The sequence below is a fragment of the Oncorhynchus gorbuscha genome, linkage group LG10 (assembly GCF_021184085.1).
Source record: "Oncorhynchus gorbuscha isolate QuinsamMale2020 ecotype Even-year linkage group LG10, OgorEven_v1.0, whole genome shotgun sequence".
Lineage (NCBI taxonomy): Eukaryota > Metazoa > Chordata > Actinopteri > Salmoniformes > Salmonidae > Oncorhynchus > Oncorhynchus gorbuscha.
In genome coordinates, this window is record NC_060182.1 from 41,105,970 (window position 1) to 41,117,679 (window position 11,710).

An 11,710-nucleotide genomic window follows, 5' to 3' on the forward strand; every position below is an offset into this window, starting at 1 on the left:
ACAGGGGAGGCGTAGCAGGAAGAGATGCTGGCTAGTATGTACGGGAAGCTGTATTGTCCTATTGTCCTAACTGAATCCGATGCCCTCTGTATTCTCCCAACAGTTGTGCGACAGGGGAGGCGTGGCAGGAAGTGATGTTGGCCAGTATGTACGGCAAGAAGTGTGACCCCAAGTCTGACTTCCTACCTGGGGAGGAGTACACCTGTGGAGCCAGCTTCGCTGTCTTCTACTTTATATCCTTCTATATGCTGTGTGCCTTCCTGGTCAGTAGTCCTTTCTCCTCTCCTCTCTTCTCTTCCAGGAAGTATTGTTGTTGTCTTAAGTTATCTTTCTCTCCCATCTCAGATCATCAACTTATTCGTGGCTGTGATCATGGACAACTTTGACTACCTGACACGTGATTGGTCCATCCTGGGTCCTCACCATCTGGATGAGTTCAAGAAGATCTGGGCCGAGTACGACCCGGATGCCACGTGAGTCATCTCGGAACCCAGATCCAAGTTTTGCGTGCGCTGGTCAGCTATTTATGTCACTAAAGAGACTAGTCCTCTGTCAAGAATGCAGGGACAATGCCCCATGGCATTCCCTTTCAATCCACAATAAGTTAATGTTGGTAGGAGTTTCACATGACATCTGTATGTAGTTGATGCTCTAAGTCTTGGTACCCAAAGCTAATATAGAGCTCCTCTCTCTAAATCAATGTGCCTAAGTGTATTTTGTCCTCTTGTCCTGCAGGGGGCGTATAAAACATCTGGACGTGGTAACACTACTGCGAAGGATCCAGCCTCCGCTAGGCTTTGGGAAATTCTGTCCGCATCGCTCAGCCTGCAAGGTAAGTCATGTTATTTGGTTGAAATGGATTGCCATTTAAATGGGTACCATTGCCATGTACCACAGATGTGGTTTGGTGCCTGATAATGTGTACAATACATCTTCTCACTGGTGTCCACTCTCTCTCGTTCCCCTCTTCTCCCTGTCAACAGCGTTTAATATCCATGAACATGCCCCTGAACAGCGATGGCACAGTCACCTTCAATGCCACCCTTTTTGCCCTGGTCAGGACTGCCCTCAAGATAAAGACTGAAGGTGTCTTGTCTCTAGCACTGCGCCCGTCTGACACCATAAATAATATTCCATGTTTGTGTTTTTATGTAATACTTTGTTTTTCCTGTCTTATGTTGACTAGGTAACTTTGAGCAGGCTAATGAAGAGTTGAGAGCCATTATAAAGAAGATCTGGAAACGCACCAGTATGAAACTGCTGGACCAGGTCATCCCACCAATCGGAGGTGAGCATTTCACTGTGACCCCTACATGAACCCTACCTAACTGAAAGCTCATGTACAAAAGCCCCTAGAATGTAGCAGCATGCTAAGATGAACCCTGGTCAGTAAAGTTGATCTGATCTGTTGACTCTTTCAAACATCTTTCCTATGTGACTTTTCATCTTGGTCCTTCGAGCCGGATTGTGTTTACCAGGGGTTTTGTGACAGATTTCTATCCACCACGACATAGACAATTGCCTCCAGTTAGCTCTGTTTGGGTTTTGACACTTTGTTTTATTGGGATCTGTCCTAGATGACGAGGTGACGGTGGGAAAGTTCTACGCCACCTTCCTAATCCAGGATCATTTCCGTAAGTTTATGAAGCGTCAAGAGGAGTACTATGGCTACCGGCCCACCAAGAAGAGTGCTAATGGGAGTGCTCCAGAGATGCAGGTGAGTCCCTCACATTGTTGTATAGCAGGTTTGTGGTCAATTGGAATTGAAGTCTGTCAATTCAGGAATTCAACTGAAAAAAGTGCATCTATTTCTAATGACTTCTCAATAATCTGAAAAAGAGAAACTATTTATTTAAAGCATTTTTCTATTTAGAATTCAAATCACTTCCTGAATTGAGTGAATTCAATTCCAATTGACACCAATCAACGCTCGTTTGGATGTATACATTTCTGCACACCATCTTTAGGCTTCAAAATCATCCTCAAATCATCCTCTGCTTGTGTCGAACATCTCAAACTCTACTGTAATCTCTACCTCTCTTTCTCTTTTACCCTCCATGTTTGTTTCTCTCCTCACTTTGGTCATCTGAAATTCATCCTTATTGTTCTCACCCTCTCTTTTCTCATCTTCCTCCTCTGTTTGTCCCTCTCCCATTTCCTCCCTCTCCTCCCCAGGCTGGTCTGAGGAGTATAGAGGAGGAGGCAGCTCCACAGCTCCACAGGGCCATCTCAGGAGACCTGCTGAATGAGGAGGAGATGGAGAGAGCCATGGAGGAGTCTCTGGAGGAAGGCATCTACAGGGTGAGACACAGACGGAGCACTTTCCTTTAGTTTAGCAAACTTTATGATCCCATCTGGGGAAGTAAATATGGTTCCAACACACCATAAACAAAAAGGACGTTAAAAACAATATCATAACATATTGTATATATACAGTGCATTCGGAAAGTATTCAGATCCCTTGATTTTTTAAATACATTTTGTTACGTTACTGCCGTATTCTAAAATGGATTAAATATTTTTCCCCTCATCAATCTACACACAATACCCATAATGAGAAAGCAAAAACAGGTTATTAGATATTTTTGCAAAAACAATAAACGGAAATATCACATTTACGTTAGTATTCAGACCCTTTACTCAGTAGTTTGTTGAAGCACCTTTGGCAGTGATTACAGCCTCGAGTCGTCTTGGGTATGACGCTACAAGCTTGGCACACCTGTATTTGGGAAGTTTCTCCCATTCTTCTCTACAGATCCTCTCAAGCTCTGTTCGTTTGGATGGGGAGCATCGCTGCACAGCTATTTTCTGGTCTCTCCAGAGATTTTTGATCGGGTTCAAGTCCGGGCTCTGGCTGGGCCACTCAAGGGCATTCAAAGACTTGTCCCGAAGCCACTCCTGCATTATCTTGGCTGTGTGCTTATGGTCATTGGCGTGTTGGAAGGTGAACATTCGCCCCAGTCTGAGGTCCTGAGCGCTCTGGAGCAGGTTTTCATCAAGGATCTCTGTACTTTCCCTCTATCCTGACTAGTCTCCCAGTCCCTGCCGCTGACAAATTGGTGCCAGGTTTCCTCCAGACGTGAAGCTTGGCATTTAGGCCAAAGAGTTCAATGTTGGTTTCACTAGACTGGAGAATCTTGTTTCTCATGGTCTTAGAGTCCTTTAGATGCCTTTTTTTCAAACTCTAAGTGGGCTGTCATGTGCCTTTTACTGAGGAGTGGCTTTCGTCTGACCACTCTACCATAAAGGCCCGCTTGTTGGAGTGCTGCAGAGATTGTTGTCCTTCTGGAAGGTTATCCCATCTCCACAGAGGAACTCTAGAGCTCTGTCAGAGGGACCATTGGGTTATTGGTCACCTCTCTGACCAAGGCCCTTCTCCCCCAAATGCTCAGTTTGGCCAGGTGGCCAGCTCTAGGAAGAATCTTGGTGGTTCCAAACTTCTTCCATTTAAGAATGATGGAGGCCGCTGTGTTCTTGGGGACCTTCAATGCTGCAGATTGTTTTTGGTACCCTTCCCCAGATCTGTGTCTCGACACAATCCTGTCTTGGAGCTCTACGGACAATTTGACCTCATGGCTTGGTTTTAGCTTGGACTGCGTGAATCAGGTCTGCATGGTCAAATTGCTGCAAAGAAACCACTACTAAAGGACACCAATAATAAGAAGAGACTTGCTTGGGCTAAGAACATGAGCAAGGAACATTTGACCGGTGGAAATCTGTCCTTTGACAATTGTTGGTTCCAACTGCCGTGTCTTTGTGAGACACAGAGAAGGTTAACGGATGATCTCTGCATGTGTGGTTCCCACCGTGAAGCACGGAGGAGGAGGTGTGATGGTGTGGGGGTGCTTTGCTGGTGGCACTGTCAGTGATTTATTTAGAATTCAAGGCACACTTAACCAGCATGGCTACCACAGCATTCTGTAGCGATGCGCCATCCCATCTGGTTTGCGCTTTGTGCGACTATCATTTTTTCCCCAACAGGACAATGACCCAAAACACATCTCCAGGCTGTGTACGGGCTATTTCACCAAGGAGAGTGATGGACTGCTGCATCAGATGACCTGGCCTCCACAATCACCCGATCTCAACCCAATTGAGATGGTTGATGAGTTGGAAAAGCAGCCACAAGTGCTCAGCATATGTGGGAACTCCTTCAAGACAGTTGAAAAAGCATTCCTCATGAAGCTGGTTGAGAGAATGCCAAGAGTGTGCAAAGCTGTCAAGGAAAAGGGTGGTTACTTTGAAGAATCTCAAATCTAAAATAGATTTTGATTTGTTTCTACCTTTTTTGGTTACTACATGATTCCATATGTGTTATATCATAGTGTAGATGTCTTCACTATTATTCTACAATGTGGGAAATAGTAAAAATAAAGACAAACCCTTGAATGAGTAGGTGTGTCCAAACTTTTGACTGGTACTGTATGTAAATAATGTATTTCTGTTTTTTATTTTTAAGAAATGTGTAAATAAAAAACAGTTTTCACTTTGTCATTATGGAGTACAGTGTGTAGATTGAGAGAATATTTTTTAGAATGAGGCTGTTACGTAATAAAGGGGTCTGAATACTTTCTGAATGCACTGTACATATATTTAATGTAGCCTGTCACAGTCTTTATCTTTAATCAAAGCAGGATAGATAAACATATAAACGTCCCTTATTCAGAACCCTGTCTTTCAAAGATAATTCATAAACATCCAAATAACTTCACAGATCTTCATTGTAAAGGGTTTAAACACTGTTTCCCATTCTTGTTCAATGAACCACAAACAATTAATGAACATGCACCTGTGGAACGGTCGTTAAGACACTAACAGCTTATAGACGGTAGGCAATTAAGGTCACAGTTATTAAAACTTAGAACACTAAAGGGGTCTTTCTACTGACTCTGAAAAACACCAAAAGAAAGATGCCCAGGGTCCCTGCTCATCTGCGTGAACGTGCCTTTCGCATGCTGCAAGGAGGCTTGAGGACTGCAGATGTAGCCAGGGCAATAAATTGCAATGTCAGTACTGTGAGACACTTAAGACAGCGCTACAGGCAGACAGGACGGACAGCTGATCATCCTCGCAGTGGCAGACCACGTGTAACAACACCTGCACAGCATCGGTACATCCGAACATCACACCTGCGGGACAGGTACAGGATGGCAACAACAACTGCCCGAGTTACACCAGGAACGCACAACCCCTACATCAGTCCGCAATAGGCTAACCCTAACCCTTGTCGGCCTGTTGTAAGGCAGGTCCTCACCAGACATCACAGGCAACAACGTCGCCTAGGGGCACAAACCCACGGTTGCTGGACCAGACAGGACTGGCAAAAAAGTGCTCTTCACTGACGAGTCGAGGTTTTGTCTCACCAGAGGTGATGGTCGGATTCGTGTTTATCGTCAAAGGAATGAGCGTTACACCGAAGCCTGTACTCTGGAGCGGGATCGATTTGAAGGTAGAGGGTCCGTCATGGTCTAGGGAGGTGTGTCACAGCATCATCGGACTGAGCCTGTTGTCATTGCAGGCAATCTCAACTCTGTGCATTACAGGGGCAACATCCTCCTCCCTTATGTGGTACCCTTCCTGCAGGCTCATCCTGACATGACCCTCCAGCATGACAATGCCACCGGCCATACTGCTCGTTCTGTGCATGATTTCCTGCAAGAAAGGAATGTCAGTGTTCTGCCATGGCCAGCGAAGAGCTCGGATCTCAATCCCATTGAGCATGTCTGGGACTTGTCGCATCGGAGGGTGAGGGCTAGGGCCATTCCCCCCAGAAATGTCCGGAAACTTGCAGGTACCTTGGTGGAAGAGTGGGGTAACATCTCACAGCAAGAACAGGCAAATCTGGTGCAGTCCATGAGGAGGAGATGCACTGCGGTACTTAATGCAGCTAGTGGCCACACCATATAGTCCTGACTGTTACTTTTGATTTTGTCCCCCCCTTTGTTCAGGGACATGTTATTACATTTATGTTAGTCATATGTCTGTGGAACTGGTTCAGTTTATGTCTCAGTTGTTGAATCTTGTTATGGTCATACAAATATTTACACATGTTAAGTTTGCTGAAAATAAACAAAGTTGACAGTGATAGGACGTTTCTTTTTTTTGCTGAGTTTAGATGTGCCTGGGTTGTTTTAACCACAGTGTTTGTGTTTGTTTGTGCAGCGGCAGGGCGGTCTGTTCGGGGACTATTCAGACCCGTTCTCCACAGAGACCAGCAGTGTCTCGCCCTCCCACATGGCTAGCCAGCGTCCCCTACAGCTATCAGAGAACCGCCCCGAGGAGGCTGAGTTGCCCCTCAGTCGCTCAGACTCCGTCTTCCTCCCCAATACAGAGTTCTTTCCGCTGACCCCCACCATACACAACAGCAACAACAACGCGTAAGTAATGTCGTCCCCAGGCTAATTGAGTACTGTTACTGACCTCAACCAAACACAACAGCAACAACAACGCGTAAGTAATGTCGTCCCCAGGCTAATTGAGTACTGTTACTGACCTCAACCAAACACAACAGCAACAACAACGCGTAAGTAATGTCGTCCCCAGGCTAATTGAGTACTGTTACTGACCTCAACCAAACACAACAGCAACAACAACGCGTAAGTAATGTCGTCCCCAGGCTAATTGAGTACTGTTACTGACCTCAACCAAACACAACAGCAACAACAACGCGTAAGTAATGTCGTCCCCAGGCTAATTGAGTACTGTTACTGACCTCAACCAAACACAACAGCTACAACAATCTATGAGTAGAGTGCTTGTTGCACAACCAAAGCTGCATTTGCTGCCACAGAAACAAATGAATGGAGGCCCAAGATTAATAAGCACTTTGAGAACCTGGAAAAGCACTGTATGAATCCAATCAATCAATGATCTTCTTTTGCAAATTCAGCACTATTTGGGTGATACGGTACACTTTGCTTGCTGGTATGTATAAGATACATGGCTTACCAGATTATAAATAGATTTTTTTTATGTTTATAGGTTTTCTTATGAGAGAGAGGAGAGTCCGAAAGTGAGCAGGCACCATTCCAGAGTGGACACAGAACGCAGCTCTCCAGGTCAGTTCAACATCAGCCTAGGTTGGGATTTAATCTGCGTAAGGACCATGTTATAGCGTGGCTGACAGTCAAAGGTCATCTTCCACTTGAGCTGACATGCAGTGTTTCCTATGAATGTGATCTCCCCGAAAAATGCCCTGAAATGCCACATTGTCGGCTGTCTAGTGCACTGCGCTAGGAATTGAATCCCGGCCCTATTCACCTAATCAATCCTGCTATCTGCTGATCATCATCACCCTGTGTTCTTCTGTCTGTCTGTCTGTTCAAATAACTGTGTTCTTCTGTCTGTCTCCTGTAGATAGCAGACACTTCTCTGAGATCAGTCAGAAACCAATCAGAACAGACATCACTCAGGTAACATAATACACACCAGATTGAAGACCCCATACAACCCATTTAAACACTAAATGGACCGGGGATGGCCAACTCCAGTCCTCGCGGGCTAGAACGGTGTCACACATTTTCTCCATCCTGAGCAAACACCGCTGATTAAACTAAACTGCATTCTAAACTGAAGATCATATTAGCTAAATATTGGAGTCAGTCGTGTTAGCTGTGGTTGGGGCAAAAGTGTAACACCAATCAGGACCCTGAGGACTGGAGTTGCCCATCTCTGCCATAGGCAAAACAGATTGAATTTAGCTGAGTCATGATTTTGTTGTGCCATGAATGTCCTAACTGTAAGTGTTGTCTTTGTTGTTGCAGTTCCCCTATGACCTCAAATACGGTGAGAGCCAGTCTCTCCCCAGCTGTTCCCAAGCTAAAGGGGAGGCTACAGAGGAAGCTGAAGGGGCCACAGGAGGCTCTGTGTCTGCACCTGCCGCTGACCAGCTGATCAAAGAGGTACGTTGATACTGATTGACAGATTGTTAATCAGTTATTTCAACTACATATGTAAATCCATGTTTTTCCTCTGTGCCAGGTTCCTCCCTGAGACCCTATGTTTGTAACAGTAAACATCATATCAATGTACATATCATGTCCTCCGTCAGGTCTTAGTGGTTGGCGGTCTTGGCGACCTGGCCAATGACGATTCGTTTGTGGCGGTGACTCGTAATGAAATGGCCGAGGCAATGCGCATGCCCATGTCCCACTTTGAAGACGTGGCCCTGGGCCTCCTCAACGGGCGCAGTGGCCGCGCAACCTCCGCCACGAGGAAGAAGAGCCCAATCCCTGTGCCCCCTTCCGCCCCCGACCGGCCCTCTAGGTCTACAGAGCTGAAACCGAAACCCCAGGAGCAGAGAAAGAAGCGCCTCGTCACAACCTTTAAACAACCCCTGAAGGGGGAGGAGGCAGACACCAAAGTGTAGAGAGTCTGTCATCGGAGTGCCCATGACGACAGTGGCGTTATCTTGTGACATGATATTGACACTTGACTTGACAAGGCTGTGTTGTAGTTGGTGACATCACACACTCGCAGCGTTAACAAATCCTGATGAGTTGCCATGGCGATGAGCTCAATCCACTAACCATAGTTTCCAATGGAGACTGGAGGAAATAGGCCCTCTAACCAGGGTTGATGGCCGAGTTACTAGGCTCTAGCTGGTTGGCTGTTCCGGTTTTAACATGCTATTCCACTGTGGTTGATTCTTGTCAATTCTGATTGAATTCTTGAATCAGATTCATGATTCTTATGGAAAACTAACCGACAAAGGAAAAGGAATATTCTTCTCAGTTCCGCCATATTTATTTCAACAAATTAAAAAAAGAACTTATCACAGAGTGCACAGGTTCATGAACCTCTTTCTTTGTTATGTTTGTTGATAATCTATTCCATAGAGTGGTTAGACAGAACAACTATGTCCAGTCTGCTGTGTTTCTTACTAAAACCCTAACTAATGCCCTGTACACACTGCAGGATAGCATTTTTTGTCATGAATCTTGTTCTGGAGGCAGTGCTGCATTGGTCACTTGCGAGCATTAAAAAAAATCAAATTTTGAACGTAACCCTAACCTTAAATTAAGACCAAAAAGCCCATTTTGACTTTGCAGCTGGCCTATCGCTCCGTTCTGCCTCCAGGACAAGACACATGACAATAAACTTCAACATGCGCACACACGCAACTTGTATTGTGTGCATGTTGACAGATGGTGCTTTCAAGACAAATGGGAACGAGGTCAAAGCTCTTTTTCCCCCCCAGTTGTCTTGAAGGCACTGAAGTCGGAAGTCTGAGTTACCAGTTGTTTTGAACGCAGCAATAGTCTGTGAGTGGAGACAGGGGTGTCCCAGCAAGGGCTGAAGGGGAAAAAAGGAGGCGAGAAAGAAAGGATGCCATTTTGGATCACCTGTGAGTGCGTTTCAGTGAGTTTCTATTTATCTGGGAAAACTGCAACTGTTGCGTTTGAACGGTTTAGTTCAATCTTTTGAAAAGAGTCTCTCCTGTTAAAACATCCAGGATGCCAAGGAAAGGCTTAGTACACACTCAGGTTGTACATCTGATGCACAACACATTTGACACAATGGTTGTGATACATCAAACAGTTTTGATGAAGCCTCACCATAGAGATAGAAGACTCTGCATGGATATCACCCGTTTTTAGCATGGATAGTGCCATTGAGGGCTTCCACCATTTTAACGTGGTGAACTGGGTGGGGACTCTCACGAGTTGGGAGCAATCAGTCACTGAAGAACATGAGCTACTTTAAAATGGAGATAGCCTCAATAGCACTGCTGTCACAGACACTGTAATGGAGCAGTATACAAAGATGAGTCTCTCTCTATGAGCCTCACGGTTTGTGTTCTTAAAGGCAACGTCCTTCATTTATGTCGTTAAAGGGAGGACTTGCTATCTTTTTACTTTATTTACACTTGTCTTCATTTAATCGAGTCTTGTAAAACACTTTCCTTAATGCTCAACCTCCTCCCACTGTGGGTTTGGGCACGTTTTTAAGAGGAAGTTTCTTTTTTTTTTAAATGTGTTGGACATTTCTTTGTAATTTTAATTTATTCATGATTGTATTATCAATGTTTGAATACTCACTGAAATAGGTGTATAGGGGAGAGTGGGGTAAGTTGAGTAAATATTTCATTCAGCATCAATCAGAAAAATATTATTATATTATTATATATTATTTCTAACAAAAGGTATCTACATGTTTCAGGATGTTGCACATCCCTTGAAATAATCAGAATTCATGTAAAAATTAGTTTTGAAAACATGTTTTTGGACAAGATGTATCTTGGCACAACTTACCCCGGTTTAAGCCACCAACACATTTCTGTACTGAATGAAATATTACCACTACCTTTTTAAAACCATGTCTATATTTCCAAACACAATGACAATCACTGTTTGTCTTTTAATCATATTTTACCCCAAACTTAACGCCTAACACTTAGTACTTTTTAACATCCCAGTGATAATGCTTTGCATTATGCTTGGGAAGAAAACACATATTCACTTACCCAAAGATACATTTTGGTTTAGATTCAAGCATCATGAAACCTCAAATTAATTTGACTTGCTGAAAATCTGTTTTTTTTGTTGTTCTAACTTGCTTACCACTTTTTACATGTGGTTTCTTCCTTCAGACTCCATAAAATGACATTTTCCTAAATATTTGGTCAAATTATACATTTCGTTTGGGGTTTCCTAGAGACGAGAGAGGCTCAACTTACCCCACTCTCCCCTTCTGGTATTAAGCACTTATCTAACAGATCACATTGAAGTTGATGAAGATATTGTATTTAATACAAACCAGAGATTTTATTAAATGAGATTCATATGTATTAATGACCAGAGGTTAAAATGAAGTTGAAAGTAAGAAGAAAATGTAATAAAAAGGTGATTCAGGATTTTAAGTGATGCTGAAGTTAGTCCAGATTAGATTTGATCAAGAGTTGTTAGTCATATCAGCATACCTGGCGTATGGTGGATTTAGCATGAAAGCCCACATAGGGGATTAACTGGTTTTGTACAAAACAACGTTGCACATTTTTTCGTCTGGGGAAGGATCTCAAAAGTATTTTGCTCGATTCCTTGCGAGCTCTTTCCTCACCTTCTACTGAAAATGTAAGTTGCAAGCAAGGAGAGCATTGAAGAAGATCTGATGTTTTGAGGATGCAAAGAAGGACGGAATCAAGGAAAATACCTTTGAGATTCACCCCGGGACTGTTTTTTTATTTAATTTAGTTACCTTAACAGGTCCTAAAGGAGTTATTTTTCACTTCATCATCCTCGTTGGCCATTTCTGTCTTAGAAACTGGTTGGTCTTTAAAAAGATAACGCTGCATAAATCAGACATTAAGTAGTGGGTGGGACAGCTTCTAACCCTGCTATATCAAGTAAACCCATCTTCTAATATGTGCCTTTCAACAAAATGTTTTTGTTCGTTCTTCATGTCAGTCAGATGGAGCTTACACTGGCAAAACAAATAAAACATCCAAAATATACATCACTTTGGTTTACTTGATTTTTTGTTGTTGTAATGTGCCGTGCTGGACTTGGACTGAAATAGGTTCTGGTACTCATTTTGGGTGCAGGAACCCCACAATACTTTTGAGCTAATATTTTAGAGCTCAAGCAGTAGAACATTTGAGATGCCAGTACTCCGCTCCGGTGAACTCTGTCCGAAAGTCAAGCACTGGTTATCTGCAGAAATAAAAAAATGTACACAAGGATTAAGTACCACAGGGTTGAGACGTGGCCGG

At 43.8% G+C, this 11,710-nt stretch overlaps 1 protein-coding gene across 1 annotated transcript in view; it reads left to right on the forward strand.

Moving 5' to 3' along the window:
* Nucleotides 1-11,452, forward strand: part of LOC124046106 (dihydropyridine-sensitive L-type skeletal muscle calcium channel subunit alpha-1-like) — a 50,834-nt gene extending 39,382 nt beyond the window's left edge. Inside the window, exons 34-45 of the mRNA XM_046366118.1 lie at nucleotides 104-263; nucleotides 346-473; nucleotides 736-832; nucleotides 984-1,086; nucleotides 1,187-1,288; nucleotides 1,578-1,717; nucleotides 2,176-2,301; nucleotides 6,163-6,377; nucleotides 6,982-7,058; nucleotides 7,357-7,412; nucleotides 7,764-7,901; nucleotides 8,051-11,452. Of these exons, the coding sequence (XP_046222074.1) occupies nucleotides 104-263; nucleotides 346-473; nucleotides 736-832; nucleotides 984-1,086; nucleotides 1,187-1,288; nucleotides 1,578-1,717; nucleotides 2,176-2,301; nucleotides 6,163-6,377; nucleotides 6,982-7,058; nucleotides 7,357-7,412; nucleotides 7,764-7,901; nucleotides 8,051-8,368 (1,660 nt within the window). The 3' untranslated portion in view covers nucleotides 8,369-11,452. The remainder of the gene's footprint in view (nucleotides 1-103; nucleotides 264-345; nucleotides 474-735; nucleotides 833-983; nucleotides 1,087-1,186; nucleotides 1,289-1,577; nucleotides 1,718-2,175; nucleotides 2,302-6,162; nucleotides 6,378-6,981; nucleotides 7,059-7,356; nucleotides 7,413-7,763; nucleotides 7,902-8,050) is intronic.
* The last annotated feature ends 258 nt before the right edge of the window (nucleotides 11,453-11,710 follow it).